General features: G+C 50.2%; 1 protein-coding gene across 1 annotated transcript; it reads left to right on the plus strand.

The window, feature by feature from the left end:
* Positions 1-623: 623 nt before the first annotated feature.
* On the plus strand, positions 624-20,427 carry CSF1R (colony stimulating factor 1 receptor). Its single transcript, XM_082291279.1, has 21 exons — positions 624-721; positions 5,393-5,638; positions 6,455-6,739; positions 7,490-7,626; positions 8,303-8,462; positions 9,222-9,411; positions 10,395-10,510; positions 10,766-10,886; positions 11,573-11,763; positions 12,350-12,462; positions 13,892-14,018; positions 14,493-14,597; positions 14,920-15,030; positions 15,194-15,356; positions 15,920-16,020; positions 16,165-16,283; positions 17,035-17,157; positions 17,281-17,392; positions 17,703-17,802; positions 18,388-18,493; positions 18,932-20,427. The coding sequence occupies exons 1-21, from the start codon at positions 673-675 to the stop codon at positions 19,061-19,063; spliced, it is 2,907 nt and encodes a 968-aa protein (XP_082147405.1). The 5' UTR covers positions 624-672; the 3' UTR covers positions 19,064-20,427.
* Positions 20,428-20,575: the final 148 nt, after the last annotated feature.

The following is a 20,575-nucleotide window of genomic DNA, read 5'->3' on the forward strand; positions in this document are numbered from 1 at the left end:
CCCCTCTCTGCACCTGGGATCACACTTTTGGTTAACACAAAATAATATGGCATCTTCACAGGCCTTTTCCCACCTGCCCCGGGCTGAATTGCCTTTGTGGGCCTCTTGTGAGGGAGTCTGCCATGTTCTGTGAGGGTCCTCAGGTCCCAAAGCCAGCAAGAGCTGCTGGGCCTGAGGTAAAGCTTGTCCTGCTGAAGTAAAATGGAATTCACTGCCTGCAAGTGTGCGGACACTTTGTGTTCCCAAGCAAGACAAAAGTGTGTAAATGTCCCTGGGGACTAGAGTGGCAGAAGCCAGAGAACAGGATTATCCCAAACCCCTGCATGGTGCAGTGGCCCCTGCCAGCCCTGGGGACTGGTCTGGGGCTGGACTCCTCTCTGAGACCTGAGGGGGACCCCCACCAGCAGGGGGACCGTGCAGCAGGGTGTGTGCATGGCTCCACCTCTGCCGTGGGGTTTGTCACTGGTGACGTGACAGAGCATGGCCTGTTTTTTTCCCCCGTTTCAAAAACAAACAAAATAGGGAATTTGTTAACTTGTGGTCAGCTCAGAAAGGAGAAGCTCCCAACAAGGGAGCACTGGGGACGGTGCCCACTAGAAGAGGCACCCACTGCTCGAGAGGATCCTTCAGCTGCATCAGCTCCAGGCTGGGGACACCACGGTCCCTGGGGACATGGGTCCTGCTCTCCTCCTGCTGCTCGCCGCAGCTGGCTTCTGGCATGGTAAGTACACTGACTCTCAAAGCCCCACATCACTCTAGGGGAATTTTAGGATGTGGTGAGGGTTTCCTGGGTGCCTGGTATGAGTGCTCCATTCCTCCTCAGGTGAGGAGGGGTCATGGCCTTGGCGGGATGGGGCTGTGCTGAAGCTGGACTAACAGGCATGCAGCTCCTGGAGGTGGAGGGCAAAGCTGGGCTCACAGTCATGTGTCCCAAAAGGCTGCTATGGGCTGGGATGGTCCCTGTTTCTGGAGGCTGCTGCATGAATTGGACACTGCTTGTGAGCACGTTCAAGGATCCTTGGCATGGGTAGGGAGAATGTGTCTGCTCTGTGGCACTGCAGGGGAGAGACACCAGCACTGGAACTCAGTGCAGACTTGGCTGTAGCAGCTTTCTGCAGGTCATCCAGAGCTGGCTGCAATTAGAGAGGGAGGGTAGTGGTGGAAAGAGGGTGTGCTGCTGGTCTGTGTTGGCTCTGGTGCCTGGCTTGCTCTTGGCTGCCTGCAGCCCTGCCAAGGTAAGGCCAAGGAGGATGGAGAGGTGCACTTTAGCATAGGCAGAGCCTTGGCTGTGGGGAGATGGGAGAGGGAAACTTCGCATTCTTTGGATCTGGAGAGGGTTTACGATGAAGGAATGGTTCAGCAGCAACTGTGTCCTGAGGGAAGCTGTCTCCTAAATAACACTTTGCTCAAATGAGGAAGGAGTTGGAGATGTTTGGTCTGTAGGTGAAGGAGTCAGAAAATCAGCTGCACTGGCACCTTCCAAAGCACTTCATGCCCAGCTGGAGTATCTGAGGATTGCTGGATTCTGATGGTGCTGGTACACACAACAGGGCTGTAGAGCCAGGATGTGATTGAAACAGAGCTCAGGCAGCCAAGAAGGGAAAGCTGAACACGTCTGCTTTTTGAGGCTGCAGAGATGGCCAGGAGGTGATAACCCACCAACCTCAAAAAAGAGTCACTAAGCCGTTTTTGAGGTTTACAACCAAAGAGGTAGAAACCAGTATTACTAATCTGGCATTTTGAAGTGCTGGGAACCTCTCAGGTCCTGTGTGGCACTTGCCTTAATTTTCCTTTTGAGCATGCTTGGGGGCACAATGAGACTGTGGTGTGAAGTCCTCCCTGGAAGGGGGCAGCCTGTGGGGAAAGCATTCAGCATGTGACAGGTGGGCAGCAAATCCTTCTTGAGCCACTGCAGTGCTCGTGTTTTCTGCCCAGGAAATTTGCATCCCTCTCACTTATTGTTTCACTTCAAGTGACATTTGGAACATGTTGAGCAGAATTTTCTAGTTCTGCTGTGCTGGGAATGGGTTGTGAAGGCTGCAAGGTTTTTAATTCCTTGTGGTTTTTAAAGATAATAGGGACTAGGCAAGTCTAATACAGATCCATGAGAGATTGTAACAATACCTGTCAGGATCTCTCCAAAGGTTCCTTGAGCCACTGGCCAATGCAGGTCTGCAGCTGTGACATCTTCATGAGGCACTGTCTGCCATGTCAGGCTGTAGGACACACACTTGTGTGAGTACAAGCACTGCTGGTCATTTGCAGCACAAAGCTGCATCATGCCAGGGCTCTACAAAGTAATCAACCTCCAGCTGGAGTCAGAGCCTGACTTCCTTCTCCTACCTCTTGGATTGCAAGTGCATCTTCCATGAGCACCCAGGGCTGATGTAATGTGGTTGTTGTGACTTGGGCTCTTGCTGAGGGAGGATAAGGGGCTCAGATCAAGCAGAGGAAATGTTTTAAACCAAATCATCTTGTATCTGTATTCTTGGCCATCTTGAGATGTATTCCTAGGGGTTTTGTTTTCTTACTGTGGGTAAGCTAAACCTCTGAAGTAGAAGCCCCAAGCAGAGCTGTGATGAGCACATTTTTCTCTATCCCTGGTCCGCAGATATTGTAGGTGACTCCAGGGAAGGGGTCCTCAGAAATCAAACTTTTGCTTGCTATCATTGAGGGTGGGACAAAGGGAGCTCAGGTCTGGTATGGGTCCTTCTCAGGGCCAGACCTCAGCCTAGTTTTTCCCCAGGATTAACTCAAGATCCTGGTGGCTGGCTTCTGTGGTAAGGATCCTGGGCACTTCTGCCATACCAGCCTTCACTTCTCCTTCCTCACCAAACGCTCAGCAGAGGAAAGCAATGTTTTGGCTGGCATAGGAGAGGCAGGGACAGAGTCTGCAGCTGTAAGGAGAGGTCATGGTTACACAACACAAGTGTGGTAAAACCTCTGGCCAGCAGTTACTGGCAGTGCTGCGGAAGCTGCTGGAGAGCAGAAGGGAGACATCCTTGGCCTTCGTGCAAGATTGCACAGTGGTCAGCAGGGAGAGAGTGTCCCCCTGCAGCCCTGCTTCCCCATTCTGGAGAAGGACCCACTGCTCTGACTCATCCCCCAGCACACATGAAGGAGTGGGTGCTTGGGTGACCTTCACCTTGCCTTGTCCCACATTTAGTGTCTCTGCCTTGTCTGTCCTCACTCCACTCGTGTGGTGGTTGTATTGCTGGTGGGAGTCTCTAGTGACAGCCTGAGGGCTTTTTCATCACTCTTCTGGAGAGCACCTACCCAGCGCTTTTTCTGCCATAGCATCTCAGTAGTAACTGTAAGCTGGTGACAACAAAGATGAGATGACTCTTGTTTGTTTTATTTACTTTCCTCGTTCTCCTGCTGCGGCCAAGGACAAGTTACAACATGGTCCTTCCCCGAACAAGTTTGAATACAACTCTGAATCAAAGAGCTTGGCTCCCCATGAAATGGTGCCAAAGCCCTGGATGTGGATTGACAGCCAAAGCAGAGAGTAGGTGAGGGAAAAGGATCCAGTGACAAAGAGTTAAAGCAACAGAAATAACAAGCCCCACTAGAAAGCACAGCTTAGCAAAAAGGGAGGAATGTTTTGCCTCAGATATGTGGAAAACTCAGCTTTTTAAATTGTTCTGGGGCATATTTTTCTCCATTCTGGAAGTAAATGAGGCTTCTTCTCTTTCCATAGGAAGATAAAAGCATCAACCCCCCCTCCCCCAAAAACCCCAAACAAACAACAACACAACAACAAACAAAGCAACACAACAGCAACAAAAAAACAGGGAGATAAAATGTCAAATATTCCATGCTCTGAAGATCCTTGTCCTCTGCCTCTCCCCACAGGGCCAGTGAGTTTGATCTAGGCCTTGTCTGAGCTTCTCCATGACAACTGTGTCATTGTTACAACCAGAATGCCCTCCAGGGTCTTGAGTCTCATATTCTCCACCCTTTGTTGCAAGGAGGGAGTCACCAGCCCAAGATGGCTTAAAGGCTGCTCTTTGGGCTCTGATGTGTGCTCTGGGTGGCACAGCCCTGAGCACAGCTGGTAGCACAGGACACACAGCTGTACCTTGGGCATCGCCTTCCTCCCCAAAAGAGCTGAGATCAGGGGTGGATGACGGTGAGGGTGTGCTTCTGCTGGCTGCTACAGGGACAGTGTCCATGGCAGGAGGATCACCGCCTGCAGAGCAGTGAATTGATAAATTGCCCAGGTCCCTTACGCTCAGTATTATTTGAATGAGGGTGTGTGTCCCTTTAAGATGTGAGGACGGGTTAGAGACTGGGAAGGAAAGCAGAAGTGGGAGAATAGCCCTGGATAGGGGCTGGAGGGGAGTGCAGAGCCCCTCAAGCACAGATAGCCCTTTGCAATGTGTTTCCTGTCCTCCCTGAGGGCCTGACGTGGGGTGGCTGTACCACTTCTTCCCCAACCCCGCAGCACTGATTCATTTTGCACTTCCCCCCACCCTAAATATAGGTGGTGACTCAAAGAACTTGCTGACAGGAAAAAAAGGGGAAAAAATATTTCCCTCTGATACCAAGGCTGGAGTAGGACCCTGGTTCCCCTTTATTCAGCCAGCAGAGAAGGCATCTTCAAAGTAGAGATGCATCAGAATTCCTGCTGGTTGTGATACCTGTGTCTGCAGGACAGGTGTGTTGTATGAACAACTGCAGCTATGGGCTTTCATCAGCTGTTCAGCTGTTCCATGCCTCAGTTTCCTCTCCCAAATGGAAATAATGCTGATTCACTTAATAATGTTTTGTTGGTGTCTTCCAGGAGAATGCAGTGTGTCACTCCATGATACACATGAGGAAGTGTCCTTCAGAATCCAGTGCTTGGCAACAAAAAGCCAGTCTTCCCAATGGATATGCACTGACCTCCTGCTCTCCAGGAGCTTCCCAAGTCTGTTCTAGCTCATCACAGCACCAATGCAACAGAGAGCCCCATCCACCAAACTTGGCTTAAACTCCACCAAATGGTGCCGTGGGCTAACCCAGCTCATAGAGCAGGGCCCGCTCTGCCACAAAAGGAAAACTATTGTAGGAAGAGGCAAAAATCAGCAGGAACAATTTCCAAGCTGGCATTTGCCCTAATCAGCTCCAGATTATTGTTTTTCCTGTTCCACTGCTCTAGATGTTCAAATGGCAGGGAAGAGGGAAGTGTGGAGGGTGGTGTTTCTTCCCTGAAATTCTTTCCTTGGAGTATAAGGCCATAGGGGTCTGGTGGGACAGAGAATGGGTGGAGTGGTGTGAGCCAAAAAGCCAGTCTGAATCCCAAGCTCAGCCTTTTCCTGATGCTGAGCTATTCCATTCTCAGCAGTGTGAACTCCAGCAGAGAATCTTTAGGGATCATTTTTGCACTCTCACTCTCTTTCCCTTGCAGGCTCAGCATCTCCAGTGATCAGCCCTGACCTCCCTGCTCTGGTTGTCAACACGGGTGATCCAGTCCTCTTGCACTGCTCAGGAGAGTCTGAAGTTGCATGGAATAGCAAAAAGAATACATTCAGCAACCACACCACCAGCACGCTCAGTATCCCCAAGGCCACTTACAGGAATACAGGCACCTATAGTTGTGGTTATGTCAACAGCAGTGACGAGGGCACTGCAGCCATCCACCTGTTTGTGCGAGGTAACCCTGCTTCTCCCTTCCCACATCCACTGGCAGAGCAGCCTCCTTCCAGGGAGCACGGCCACTGCACAGGTCCTTTCTGCTGTGCTGTGCTTGTGTGTGTGCTTGGGGAGCAGTGCAGGCTCCTGGTGGGGCAGTGCCTCACCCACAGCCACGTGAGTCCACATAAAATGGGGCCCATGACTAAAGCACTGGGCTAAAGTACAGAGCTGCGTCTCGTGTATATGTGGATGTCTCCAGGATCTCTCCCTCCTTCCACTGTGGCTTCCCTTCCTGAAAAACCAGGGGTGTAAGTCTGTTCAGTGTTGTAGTGAGCAGTGAGATTTGCAAATCAGAGAACCGTATCGGCAGTACATCAGATAAGGGAGAGAGACACATGAATTACGTCCTCACAACATGACCTGAACCCCAAATATTCTTTTATCCCAGAAGAAACTATGCTGTGGTAGCTCTACCACTTGACTTCACCCCTTCCCTTGTACCAGAGGTGCTGCCCTGAGCAGGGAAGCTGGAGGCCTCATAAGTGAAACGAGCACCGTGGTGAAAAGTTTAATTAGACATGTGCATACTTCTCAGCCTCTCTTATCCCTGGACATTTGTGAGCTGGTCGCTGTGATCCCCTCAAATGTCTTAGCTGGAGCTGGGTTTGTCATGTGAGTGTTTGGAGGCTGAGTCAGGCAGGCGCTGAGCAGGGCTGCCCCAGCATCGAACTCCCACTGGGCAGCAATGCTGGAGACTTGCCTTTGCTGGAATATGTTTCTCAGCTCCAGTGCATTTTCTGACCCCATTCACAAGCCTATCCTGTCTCCTCCTCAGATCCCAACAACGTGTGGTACACCCCAAATTTCCGGGTCGGGGGGACTGAAGGTGGGAATGTTGATCTTCCCTGTCTCATCACGGCCCCCGAGTATGGATCCAACGTGACTCTGACAATGGATGATGCCTCTCCTCTCCCACCTGGGACCAACTACTCCTTCAGTGCTGAGAAAGGAGTAAGACTGTACAATGTGCAAAGCAAGCATAAAGGTTATTACCGATGCCAAGCACAGATAAATGGAAAAATAAAGAATTCATCAAGAATAAGACTGATTATGGAAGAAGGTAAAGAACTGAGGTTGTTGCTATCCTAAGGGCCACAAATAGCTAAGCTGGCCACAGTAGATCGTTCAGGAAAAGCTCCTTGCCAACGGCAGGAAAGACCTTCTGAAGGTTCTGCAGTTTCTAAAGGTTATTTAATGGAGGCCAAATTCCGTCAGCCTCTGGCTAATTGCTTCCTTCAGAGGGGTTTCTATGGGTTCAGCAGTCTTCAAATCTTTGCAGGCACTGTCACAGACCAGAGAAAAATGTCCACCAATCTCTCCCATGTTCTGCAAGTCCTTGGCCCCCAATGCTCCATCTGTAATCATGGGCAGAAGCTTCTCCTTCCCTTTCAACCCACAGTCCTGACTGCTGTGTTCTCCCCTCCTGTACTGCTTCCCACAGACACATGCTCAAAAGGAGTGGAGATCACTAGGGAAGGGGAAGGCCGGGAGGAAAGAGGCTAAAGAGGATGGAAAGGAGAAGGTAGAATCATAGAATAGAGTCACAGAATAGTTTGGGTGGGAAGAGACCTTGAAATTCATCTCGTTCCAAACTCACTGCCATGGCCAGGGATGCCACCTGCTAGATCAGGTTGCTCAGGCCCCGCCTAACCTGGCCTTGAACACTTCAGGACGGGGCATCCACAACTTCTCTGGGCAACCTGTGCCTCTGCCTCACCTCTGAAGGTAGCCAGCTCCTGGGGAGTCTCCAAAGCACGTGGAATCACTGGACAAGCTGACACTGGATCTTTCCTTGCTTGCCTTTGTGCAGTACTGAAGAAACCTGTGTCAGTGATGATGGACCCTGCAGACCACGTGCGAATTGTGGGCGAACCTTTCAAAGTCACCTGCAGAGTGATTGCTCCTTCCCACAAGTATGACATCAGATGGGTGACAGCAGCAAAAAAGGTAAGTTGGGATGTGGAGGTTTCCTGGAAACTGGGGGACATAGGGCGGTAAGAATTGCCTAGACCCACAGCAAAGCCTTGAACTACCCAACCAATGAGCTATTCAAGCTGTAGAAATTTGAATATCCTTTCTTTGGGATGACACAGGATTAAGAAACACCTGCCTATTGTCAGAATCGTGCTGTGAGAGAGGAGACTATATTGTTTCACCTCAGTTTGTTGGACAAGAGCCACAGTACCTATTAAAGCAGCATTTCTCCACCCATCCCTGCCTGGGCTTATAAAGCAGCAAATATTTTCAGGACAGAGCTCTCCAGAGAAAAGATATGTGTGAAGAAAAGGAATACATCTCAAAATCTCTGTGATGCTGACTTCTAACTGCCAGATGGTTAGATGAGGTTTGGTAGAAGTCCTTATTATAACTGGTGCCTTTATTAAGGAATTGAAACAACACACAAGGTATGTTTGGATCACACAGTGTAAGGTCAAGTTGCAGTCAGAAGGCTGACAATAGCTATAACCTCACTGCTGTGGAATATCTGCCCTGGATACTTGGGTTTAGTATGACTCTGGGTCTCCACACAGGTTGCTCTCAGTGATGAGCTCTCTAGCCCAAAGCAGGAGAGGTGTGTTTGCTCTGCCCTTTCAATGTGTGCTGTTCCCTCTCTGCCTGACAGGTCACTAGAACTAGAAAGACTGACTTTGAAAATGATAACTACATCATCAATGACACCCTGTTCGTTGAAGCCGTGACCATGGAAGACAGTGGGAAATACGTCTGTATAGCCAACAATACAGTAGGATTCAGGAATGCCTCAACAGTGCTTCAGGTAGTAGGTGAGTGCTTCCCCAAAAGACCAGGAAGGCTGAATCATGTGTAGCCTTGAGTATTTGCTGCTTCTGCCTCCATTCTCTTCCTAGATTTGTTGTTGAAAACACAATTCTCACTTGTGCCTCAGGGCTCACATGAGACCTATGGAGCTGCTAGAAAAGGAACTGGTTTTCCCTTCATAGCTTGAGGGCCCAGAGGACATGTTTTAGAAGGAAGGGCAAGCCACATGAGCAAAGTATGAATCTTCATCTCTTCCAGTCACAGATCCACATAAGGGGATTCAGGTCTATTACACACTTGTTTGTATCTCAAGATGGAAAATTCATCCTCACAGCTCACAGGCTGGAGTTTGCTGATGATACAAAGCTGCTGCATACCACAGCTCAGAAAGAAGGCTCAGTCTGAGTTGTTTCCAGCTGAGAAGCCAGGATTTTAGCTAAAGCATAACTGTCTTTTATGAACAATTAAGAGATACTGTTTTAGCGTCATCACTTCTTAGGATACAGCATGTAAAACTTCTTTCCCCATGAGACTTCACTAAGATTTTCTAGCCCTCCTCAGGCAGTGTAATCCAAGGTGCCATGGCAAAGAAGTCATTTAAAAGTATTCCTTTGGCAACATATCTGTGTAATATTTCATTCCCTCCTGCAGTCTCCCAGATGAGGCTGCTCTTTCCAATAATGATCCCTTTATGGAGATGGCATAAGCTTATTCCAGGTCTCTGGACACACCTGCTGATGGTCATGCTCTCCTCCATCCTGCAGAGAGAGGTTACGTGCACCTGATCCCAGGGCAAGCCACCAGCCAGGAGGTTGCTCTGGGCGAGAGTCTGAAGCTGCAGGTCCACATTAAGGCTTACCCAAAACTTCTCCAGTGGGTCTGGGAATACACGAATCCCTTGAAGAACTCTAAACCCACCATATTCAAGGGCCAAATGATCTCTGGAAACAACTGGTACGTGCTCTTTGTCTTCTATACTGGCTATGGCATGTTTCCAAGAGAGCTTTCCTTGAGACAGGCAGGCCCCATTCTACAGAAAACTCTCTGGTTTTAAAGAGGGAAACTGTTCTGCATTTCTATCTTCTCTTTCCAGTATTGTTAGCAAACCACAGTATGATCAGATCAAGGAGGACACCACCCTTCTCTAACTTGGCAGCCTTCTCTTTAGACAGCCTTGTGGAAGTTAGTATCACATTTGTGATCTGGTTGTTCAAGTCTGCACTCTCCTTGCCAGAAGAAATTTCAGGAGTGGATGAACAGTACAAAAAACTTAATTCCCTCACTGCTCTGAGGTTGAGAGAGTGTGCACTGAGAGGCACTGAGAGCGCCACGCCAAGAGAAGTCACAAACATTGTTATGTGAATATAACCTAACAGAGGGCACAGGCGTGCTCTTCCAAAGCCTACAACCAGCTGAGACCAAGAGGAGACTGAAAGAAAAACATTCCATTTGCTGGGGTGTTCGGCAATTCCCCTTTCATTTTCTTAGAAACAAAAAACAATCTACAAGAGGAACTGTGCCACTTGGCAAAAATTATGGCTTTAGGGTGAACTTCTTGCACTGGGGGTTGAGAAATGGGCAGGGGGCAGAGGGGAGTGGCTACTAGGGAGCACATCTTCATGGAGTAACTCATTCTGCCAAAGGCAGAAGGACCAGCATCCCCTGATCCTTGAAAGGTAATGATTTACATGTTAAATTATTTCTGAGCATTCACCCACCTGTAGCCTTTCAGAAGTGCTGAAGTGCACTTGGTGGCAAAAGGTGTTTCCTCTAAGGAAGATCGGTCCCTCCCTGCTTCCCCTGAAGAAGCAACTAGCAGGCTCCCTGAGGGGCTGGGATTAGTGCTGGAACTGTTCACTGCTCCAGAGCACAGGAAGCAGCAGAATCTCACTGAGCAAGGCCTGTGTGTTCTTCACAGTGTTTCTCTCTGTGAGCAGGTACAACAACACGCTCTTCCTGAACCGCCTGAAGGAAGGAGAGGGAGGGTTCTACACATTTCATGCCCTCAACAATGTGACCAATGAATCAGTTACATTCAGTATCTCTCTGAAATGTAAGTGCTTGCCCATTCTTTCACCCTGCTTGCTCCTGGGGCTGCTTCCCAGCTAGAAAAAAAAAGTTGGTTGGGGTACCAGGCTGTTTCCAGCTCCGCACCCACAGGACGCACAGACCCAGCCTAAACCTGCCTGTGTTTAGCACGGGGGCTCCTTCTGGTTTATTGTTGCACACATGGAAAGTAAACCAGAGCATGGGGGATGTGCTCTTCCTCTGGTCACAGCATTCACTTTTTACGTGACTTCCCCAACAGCTTCTCCAAGGGTCTGCAAAATCAAGGTGCCAGCCAATGACTCCAGCATCCTTCAGTGCATGGCCATCGGGTACCCTGCCCCACGCATCGAGTGGTACCAGTGCCCCGTTCACTCGGACAGGTGAGAACTGCCCGAGAGGTGAGAACTGACTGAGCACCTCCGAGCTGTGCCTCTGCCCTTGCCGTGCTGGCATTCGCTGAGCGTGGGCTCCCGGGCAGGCCATACAGCAGAGCCTGTCCAGTAACAGCAACAGGGATGTTGTTCTGCTGAAAAAGAGGTTCCTGGGGACTGTCTGCGAAGAGGGACCACTTTCTATTCCTAAAGTCCTGAGGTTGAAGAGATCATCCACCTGTGATTCATGTTCTCCCCATGCTTTTCTGAGGTACACGTGGATCCCTTGGAGAAATGCCCTGGTGTATGTTGCTGTAGAGGTATATCCTGGCTGGCCCAGTCATCTTTCTGGGACCTCCACAGGACTGAGGCTCTGCAGAGCACAGGTTAACTGAGCTACAGTCATGGGAAGCAACTGCAGCTGCCTGGACAGGGCTGTTATGTCTCAGGACCAGCCCCACTGAAGGGACTGATGGCAGAACACTGCTGAGCCACATAAAGGCAGTCAGGGCTCTGTCTGTGCAGGGCCATGGTGTTCAGGGAGACATCTTTAACCGGGCAGAGAGTAACACACCTCACAGAGCTGCAACCCTAATTCCCTGTGTCTCCTCTGTAGTGTGACACAGGCACCCACTCAGCTGTGAGCTGCTGTGCTGCAGAGGAGCACTCATTGCCTCCTCTTGCCATCCCTGCAGGTACAGTGAGGACTACAGACTGATACGGAATGACTCCAGACCCCAGGTGGTGAATATGTTGCCCTTCCAAGAGATGGAGGTGGAGAGCACCATCCTCTTCCAGGAGCTGGGTGACAATTTCACCTTCTGCTGCGTGGCCATTAACGGGGAAGGGAACACCTCTGACATGTTTCACTCACTCACCATCACCAGTAAGATAAAATCCGACAGAGTTGGCAGAGTGGGGGAGAATTTGGGGACTTTGGGGTTACGTTCTATATGTATATCCCCACTGTCTTGCAAGAGAGCTGGAACAGATTCCACAAGCCCTTTATCCTCACAGGTGTGAGGCTTTGGCATTCACCAGTCCTAGGAGCCATGTGGGAATTTCTGGCTGGGTTATAGCCTGGGGCCAAAGGCTGAGCCACACCACGAACATCTCATAACTGCAGGGCTCAGCTCGAGTGCATGCAGCAGTTTCTCAGCCCACCAAAGTACAGGGGCTGCATCTTTTGGTGGGCCTGTTCTTGCTGCACAGATCTTGGTCACCAGTTTGTCTGAGCTGCATCTGGTGCTGGTTGTGTGGAAATTGGGGTGCATGAGGGGAACCATTGCAGCCTAGAGTTTGGCATCAAGAACTCCCCTCAGCTCCCAGCAGCTCCCAAAAGGGTGTCCTGAGGGCAGTGTTGCATACAGGGGAAGCTGAAGTGAATAGCTGGGCAAAATGCTCCCAGAGCTGGGATTGAAATAAGGATGTTTACTGATTCTCTGGGTTTTTTTTTTTTTTCCCTCTTCCAGGGAGTGTCATGGCCCTTCCAAACAAGCTCTTCAGCCCTGTTCTGTCCACCTGCATAGGTGCATTGGTGCTGCTGCTCCTCCTACTCCTCCTCCTGCTCTACAAGTACAACCAGGTCAGACTCCCTGTTGCAGGGCAAGGGCTGCAAGGGCTGCCTGGTCTCAGAGGCCACACAGCCTCTGCTGTCAGCCAGGGCAGGGACCATTCAGCTTGGAGGTACCAGGCAAGCTGCCTCCTTCACCTCCCCTGCCTCTCAGCTTCCCCCTGGAGTTTCCTGCTGCAGGGCAAAGCTCATGCACCCAACCCAGTGTATTAATATCTCTCCTGCCCTGGTCCTTCAGTCTGGTAGCCCAGAGGTCAGTGTGGTTATTGTTTGGTGTCAGACAAAGGTGCTCACTCTGCGCTGTCAATTGCAGCTGGTTTTGCTCTGGTCCCATGAATTCACGGACTGAATTAAGGGAGAAAAAAAAAGTGGTTTGCAGTTTGCATCTACTTTTTATTCTCCTCGCTGCTTTATAATAAACTGTTTTTATGGGGAAACAGGATGATGTTAGAAGAAGTTTGTTTCCAGGAAGACTTGGTCACTATTTTTATATAAGAACTTGCCCCATTTTCTCTGCAAGGCTCATTTCCAGCATTTGGAATCCTTCTCTGTTTTTTCCACAAACTGAACCAATCAGTAGCCACCTCTGCTTCATCAGTGGGTGAAAATCTGGTTTTCATCTCTCCCTTTTGGCACCCTTCCTTTGACAGCCTATCAAGGCTGAAAATTTTGCAGCAAAGTTCTGGTGCTGGTTGTCAGAAGATCCATCAGAGCCCTCTCTCAGACAAGCACCTACAGCTTAGCAGGCAGAGCTGCCTTTGGACAGTGGTCAAGAGACACAGAAAGATAGATCAATGTGTAAGCACAAATGTGAAGAAAATAGCTTTTCGGAAGGGCTTGCAAGCCCCAGAGAAGCAGGACATGGCTATAAATAACGTGGTTACCTATCTCAAACAAGTACCAGCCTTCTCTGCTCAAGGACTCTTGCACTGCTTCTCTGCCTTGCCTGGTTACTTCTGCCATGACATTCTTGGAAAAGAGAAATTCTTACTTCTCTTTCTCCTTTTTTATTTTACCCCTGTAAGGGAAGTGGGGCAGGACCAGCTTCACTGTTCTGCTGTGCTCAGCAGCCAGAGGACCGAGGAAGGAGACACAGTGGGGACATCTCCCTCCAGCACCAGCTGGGCACTGTCAGCCACTGCTCTGGTGGGACATGCTGGATCTCCCAGCTCTGCCATCCCAAATGATGGCAACAGGCTGCTTCTAGTGGCAAGAGAGCCTCCCTCAGTCATAGGGGATGACTTGGGGGGACTTCATAACTGCAAAGAGACCAGGCTGTCCAGAAAAAGCCTCTCTCACTCAGTCCAGGTTGAAAAGATATTTGATGGGCTGAAGTCTGTATCTTCCCTCTGTGCCTGCAGAGTGAGCTTGAGTGGATGCTGGGGCTGAAGAACCCTCCCAACTTGGGGAACACTGAATAACTGGAGTCTCTTCCTTACAGAAACCCAAGTACCAGGTGCGGTGGAAGATCATTGAGGCCTGTGAAGGCAATAACTACATCTTTATCGATCCCACTCAGCTGCCATACAATGAAAAATGGGAGTTTCCCAGGAATAACCTCCAGTTTGGTAAGAAACCTTCCCTGCTTCTTGCCTGGTGGCATGAAGCTCATCACAGAGCTGAAACGCTCCAGGGGTCAGAGCCAAAGCTCTGGGCAATATCCAAAACTACACCCAGACATTCCGGCAGCATCCTAAACCAGGTCTTGCTGCCCCCTTCCACACAGGGTGGTAAGTGGTAGGGTGTAGGCTCCCTCCCTCCTCCTTTGCTCCAAGGAAGGCTGCAGGGATCGTGTCCCTCCTCTTGCATGTGGAGTCATTCCTAAGGCACAGAGCTGGTGAGGCAAAGTTTGGAGATGGCCTCTTACTCACCATCTTTGCTCACAGTAGAGCTCTCCACAGATGTTTGCCAGCTCCTGACTAAGGGATATGTCATCTTGTGTGAGCCCAGCAGGAATCCCCATCCTCAAGGCTGCATGTAGGACAACTGCTCAGTCTTTTTCTATAACATATCTTAAAAGCCCTTTTTTCTTCTCTCTGCAGGAAAAACTCTTGGAGCAGGAGCCTTTGGAAAAGTGGTAGAAGCCACAGCTTTTGGGCTGGGCAAAGAAGATTCAGTGCTCAAAGTGGCTGTGAAGATGCTAAAGTGTAAGCACAGAGCAACTTGCAAGGGCTGAAATCCTCCATCTGGGCAGGATGTAGTGTGTGTTCAACACATGTTCGTGCCCCCAGGCTGCCACAGCTATGTTTTAAAGATGTTTCTATGTCAAGTACCAGGTGCTGGAATCACATTACTGTCGTTTTTGTGGACAGGGGAGGCCAGAGGCACAGTTAGAGGATGCAGTTTTCACTCGAAGTGTGTCTCCTCCTTTTGTTCCATAACTGTGTCAACATCTTTCTCTGTCCTCTCCCTTAATCTCCTCCTTGTCCCTCCCTCACTCCTTCACACAGTCCTTCTCTCACCTTGCAGCATCAGCAGACACGGACGAGCAGGAGGCTCTCATGTCTGAGCTGAAGATCATGAGTCACTTGGGACACCACGAGAACATTGTTAACCTGCTGGGGGCATGTACCTGTGGAGGTAGGATCCCCCAGCCCTGCTGCCCCCCCAGACCCCTGCCATGGCCCCTCCTCTGAGGCGCAGCGTGAGCTGTGTGGATTCTGCTGCCCTCCCAGGGAAAGCAATCCCAGGACAGGTCACAGTAACATCGTTCCTTAATGAACCCTTTCTGCTGCTCTGCCAGGCCCAATCCTTGTCATCACCGAGTACTGTCGCTATGGAGACCTGCTGAATTTCCTGCGGAAGAAGGCTGAATCCATAATTATCCAGGATTCTGCCCTGGACACCTCTTTAGACAGTGCTGCTGATTACAAAAACATTGAGCTAGAGAAAAAATACATCCGCAGGTAGGAGCCGAGCTCGGGTGGCTGCAGGGCTGAGCAATGCTGGGCCTGGGTACTCGTTGGGAGAAGCATGCAGAGCACTGTGCTGGGGAGAGATCAAGGTCAAAGGTCTGGGGACTGGCAGGATACCAGGATGTAAAAGCCACTGGGGTTGTATGTGTTTAGAGCTGGTTATAGTTGCAAGTTTTTCAAAGACTTTGACAGCAGTCATTGAATATCCCACAATAAATCCAGGTTTCAGCCCAGTCTGTCCTTCCACAATTCAGAACCAAAACTTCAGCTTCCTGCACTATTGGGCACATGGGTTTTCTAGGATGAAGCTGACTGCTCCCCATCAGCCAAGAACTTAAAAAAAGGGGAGCAGTCCTTGGAGCCCCATAACACAGGGGGCCCAGGTCACCTTTCTGAATCAGCTTCAACATTACCTTTGCCTTTGCCTTTAAGCCTTTAAGTCACCTTCTGCAGGCAGGGATGTGGTTTCTCCTCTTGGTGGAGATGGAGCAGGGCAGAAGGTACTGCTGCAGGGTTCTAACAGTCTGCCCCCCTCTCTGGTGCTTCTCACTCAGTGACAGTGGCTTCTCAAGCCAGGGTTTGGAAACATATGTTGAAATGAGGCCTGTGCCATCATCATCATCTTCAGCAGCATCAGATTCTGCGCAAGCCAGGGGTGAGTCAAAGGCTTATTTCTGGGATTTCATGATTTCTTTCTTTTGGCCATCCTGTCTGGTTTAGCTCTGGGAATCACAGCACACCACAGTTTGTGTTACTCGCCAGCTTTGCAGCAAGTCTAAATCTCTGCTTTGAATTTCAGGGAGAAGCTCAGAGGAAGAAGATGAAGCCAGGGAGGATCTCCGTCCCCTCAATCTCTCTGACCTGCTACAGTTCTCCAGCCAGGTGGCCCAGGGCATGGCATTCCTCGCATCAAAGAACGTGAGTGCCAAGAGGACCACTGCCCCCAGCACACCAAGTGGGAAACACCAGTCCAGCCAAGCAGGAGCCACCCATCCTGGCTGCAGAAGGCTTGGGATGTCTTTGGATGGGGTAGCCAAGCTCAAGCAAGCTGCTGCTGGAAATGGGCCTCTCTGCTCTGTCTGTTGGGTCCAGACAGGCTGGGCCCTGGTGTCTGGTGTTCCTGTCAGAGCCTTTGTCTTCCATGGCCGTCATGGCAGGGCAGTGTTACAGAGGGAACCCAGGGCTGTGCATCATGCTGGTCTCAACATTTTCTCCCCTGCTTTTACACGAGGTCAGGAACCTTGTTGTGAAGCTTTCTCACTTTGGCAGCGTCCCTGCTGCCCCAGGGACAAGGAACTGAAAGTGGCCGTTGAGCTGTCTGCCAGAGCTGGCTCAGGGTGTCAGTCACACTGTGTCTGTTTGAGAGATGAGGACACAGTGTCAACAGCCCAAGCTTCTGAGCCTCCTCCTATGGGGAAGATGACAGCCCCGTGAGTGATTAAAGGAGGGGACATGAAATGTCACAGTGTCTTAACACCACAAATGAAGTGCTTGAAAAAGAGCCCGTGGCTTGTACATGACCTGGTGCCTCAGATAGGGGCTCTTCAAGCAGTACATGTTTCCCTTGCCCCTACAAGCATTGTTTTGGTGGCAGGCCTGGGCTGTAGGGAATTTTTTGGGACTGCTGGGGGCCAGTGGCTGGGTCTCAGTTGTGCTCTCTTCTCCCCAGTGCATCCACCGTGACTTAGCAGCCAGGAACGTGCTCATATCAGATGGACGTGTAGCCAAGATCTGTGACTTTGGCCTGGCCCGGGACATCATGAATGACTCCAATTATGTTGTGAAAGGCAATGTAAGTAATTAAAATGGGCACAAGAGAAGGTACAAGGGTAGGGGGGCTGGAGCATGAAGGACAGACAGGGTGTAGCATAAGCTGCCAGTGTGTCCCACTCTGCAGGACTCTCTGCTCTTCCAGGCTCGCCTGCCCGTGAAATGGATGGCCCCAGAGAGCATCTTTGACTGCATTTACACAGTGCAGAGTGATGTGTGGTCTTATGGCATCCTGCTCTGGGAGATCTTCTCCCTTGGTAAGAAAGATGCGACCTTGCAAACCTCTTTTGTTTTCCATGGCTCACTACTGGCCTAATGTATCTGCAGAAAAAATTTCCAAGAAAGGAGGAAGGCTGACCAAAATCTAGGTTTATCAGGGCTATAAAACACTGTGTTGTGTTTTCAGAGGGAGCATTTAAGACGAAGAATCCCACACCATTTTCTCTAACTCAGCTCCCTGGGTAACAGTGGCTCAGGCAATGCTCCAGGCTGCCTCTTCCCACCCTCAAGGCTGGAGTATTGAACACTGTGGTCTGAGAGCCACCTCTGCTTCTGTTCCTGTCACAGGGAAGAGCCCGTATCCTGGCATGGTGGTGAACAGCAAGTTCTACAGCATGGTGAAGCAGGGGTACCAGATGGCCAGGCCTGACTTCGCTCCCTTGGAAATGTGAGTGGATGTGCTGAGATTCACACAGCAGTGACCGCGTGGCTGGAGCTGCCTCATGGCAACAGGCAGGGACACGGCACAGGGACCTTGTCCACAGCTCTGCCTGCTGTTCCCAAGTGTCTGCCTTGAGGTTAAGGCTGGATCCTACCAGGCTGCTCCTTGCTCCTGTAGGAAAACAAGCCCTGGGGCAGTCTATCCACTATCTCCTCTTTATGGGCAGGAGGATGAGAGCACTCACATTACATGTCTACATTCCTGAACTTGGTGGGGTTTTCTTCTCTATTTCGTTAGCTACTTTTGGCTCTATGATTATGAGAAGACAAGCCTGAGTTAGCTACAGGAGGGTAATGAGTGTAAGCCTGAAGTCTTGGTGGCAAGCTCCTTGTTGATTAGCTTGCTCCATCCACTCCAGTGGTCACCACTCCCTGGAGCAGTGCACATGCACTCACCATGGGTTCTATGGAGGAAGACAAGGGACTGCTCAGTACTGTGTCCCTGACATACAGAGTGCTGCAGGGAAGAGCCTGGGGTTGCAGACCCTCCAGCAGCACCATGCAACCAGCTTGTCCCTGTCTGGCCCTGCAGGTACAGCATCATGCAGGCGTGCTGGAGCCTGGAGCCCACACGGAGACCCACCTTCGACCAGATAGGCTGCTTCATCCAGAAAGAGCTGGAGGTGCATAAGGAGCGGGTGAGGACCTCTGGAGAGGAGAAGGGGGAGGACATGAACACAGCTTCTGAACAAGTTTTGTGTCATATCCCTTACCATTAGCTGATGGGAGCAGTGTAGTGTTGGTGCAAAGTGCAGAGAGGCATCCAGCTGAAGGGCTGACTCCCCACCATGACCAGAGAGGGCTGGACAAAGCAGTGATAGGCAGTGATATACTACCAGCACAGCACCCTGCCCCATGGCCCTGGACTTGCTGTGCATCCCCTCAGGACTAGCTGTCCACCAAAGCATAGGCACGAGCCTGCCCTGCCTGTTAGTCACACCCTGTGGGCACAGCAAAGGGTGGTAATGTGGAGCGAGCACATCCCCAGCTGGTCACCTGCACAGCAACAGGGGTCATACACCATCAAAGGGACCAAAACACATTCAGGGCGTTGTGTTTCTTCCTTTTCCTTCAAGGACTACACCAACCTCCCTTCCAGTGCTGAGGAAGACAGTGGCTGCGACACCTCCGGCTGCTGTGAGGAGTCCTGCGAGCAAGAGGAGAGTGGGCAGCCCCTCCTCAAGGGCAACAACTACCAGTTCTGTTAGATGGGACCTTCACCCTGGGGTTGATCCTTGTCCTGGCTCCACAGAGCTCGCCCTAGGACACAGACACCTTCTGCTTTGGCCTTCTCTGTGCTTTCTGAAGCGTGAGTGTTGCCAGCTCTCTCACCAAAAGGAGAGCAAAGGAGTCACCGTGGGGTCCCTGAAGTCTTATCTCACACATAGCATAGAGCTGTCAGGATAGTAACAGGCTCCATCTCTACAAGGTACACAGAGATCCCCAGCGCCTGCCTCCCCATGCCCCAGAGAAGGCTGTGGGAGTTTGGGTTTTGAGTTTTTTAAAAAATATTAGTCACAGCCAAGTAAGACACTTCCAAGTGTCACTCACATTACATTACATTACTGAACCCTTGTGTTTTATAAGCACATCTTGAAATAGGTCTTGGCACTGGAACTACTCCACACACTCTCTTCCTTGGTGGTCCTGCTCTCTTCCCTTTGTCAGTCTGACCCTGGACATTGCAGTGTGTTTAGATAGAGGTAAAGCTTCTACATAGCATTAAATATGCATTAACCCCTACACTTCCTCATGCAACCCACTTCTCTGCAGCTGATGCACCTGCAGGGAGTGTTTGGGTGAAGTGAGCCACAGAGCCAACCCCAGGGTTATGTGAACTTGTGGCCCAGTAATGGGACAGAGGGACAGTACTTTCTCAGGTAAAATACAGCAGAAACCAGTGCTCTGCCATGAGAACACTGAACACAACCCCAATCCAGGAAAGAATGGCAGCTTAAAGAGGTCTGGAAATGATCAGTATTACACATATCCTACAGAACTTCTGAGTTACTGAAGATGTAGCAATCACTGCCTTTGTCACTATTACAGACTTGTACTAAATTTCCTAAATGTACTTTTATTAGTACAATTGAGGTGATTTTTTTCATAAGCTAGGGCCTAATGCCCTTCAACTTATTTCTCAGCTAGCTCTTGCTCAGGTTTACTACTGCCCTGGCCATCCAGTCCTGTGTGCCTACCAGAAGTAGCTAAAGAACCTTCTTAGCTTCACCTGACTCGGTGGGTAAAGGATCTCCATTCCAGGTACAAACAAACTGCAACTGACAGGGCTCAGGCAAACTACAGCTGCACCACAGGTGGCCTTTGTCACACTGAGCAATTACACTGTGGGCCATTTCTGATCCTTTTAAACCTGGTTTTATGCTAACACCAAGTGATTCATTCCTCCTTACTAAATGAGAAGCTAACATAACTCTGATCTGTCAGCATTATAAAAAATAAAATAAGATGTTTAACAAAATGAGTCTCTTCCAGGGCTCTAAGGACTGTTCTCAGAGGGGAAGAGCTCAGAGCATGGGTGATGCACTGGCCTACCCACTCATCCTGCAACTCTGTTCCTCAGTACCAGTTCTCAAAACCACTCATTCTTGTGAAAAACTTATTAAAAGCAAGGTTTTAAAGCTCTGAAGTAGACCCTGTGCATGGATATAATGGAATGTAATTTCAGTTGTGATGATGGGACACCTGACAAGTCACCATGT

Source organism: Coloeus monedula (genome assembly GCF_965178545.1).
Source record: "Coloeus monedula genome assembly, chromosome: 15".
NCBI classification, from domain to species: Eukaryota; Metazoa; Chordata; class Aves; order Passeriformes; family Corvidae; genus Coloeus; species Coloeus monedula.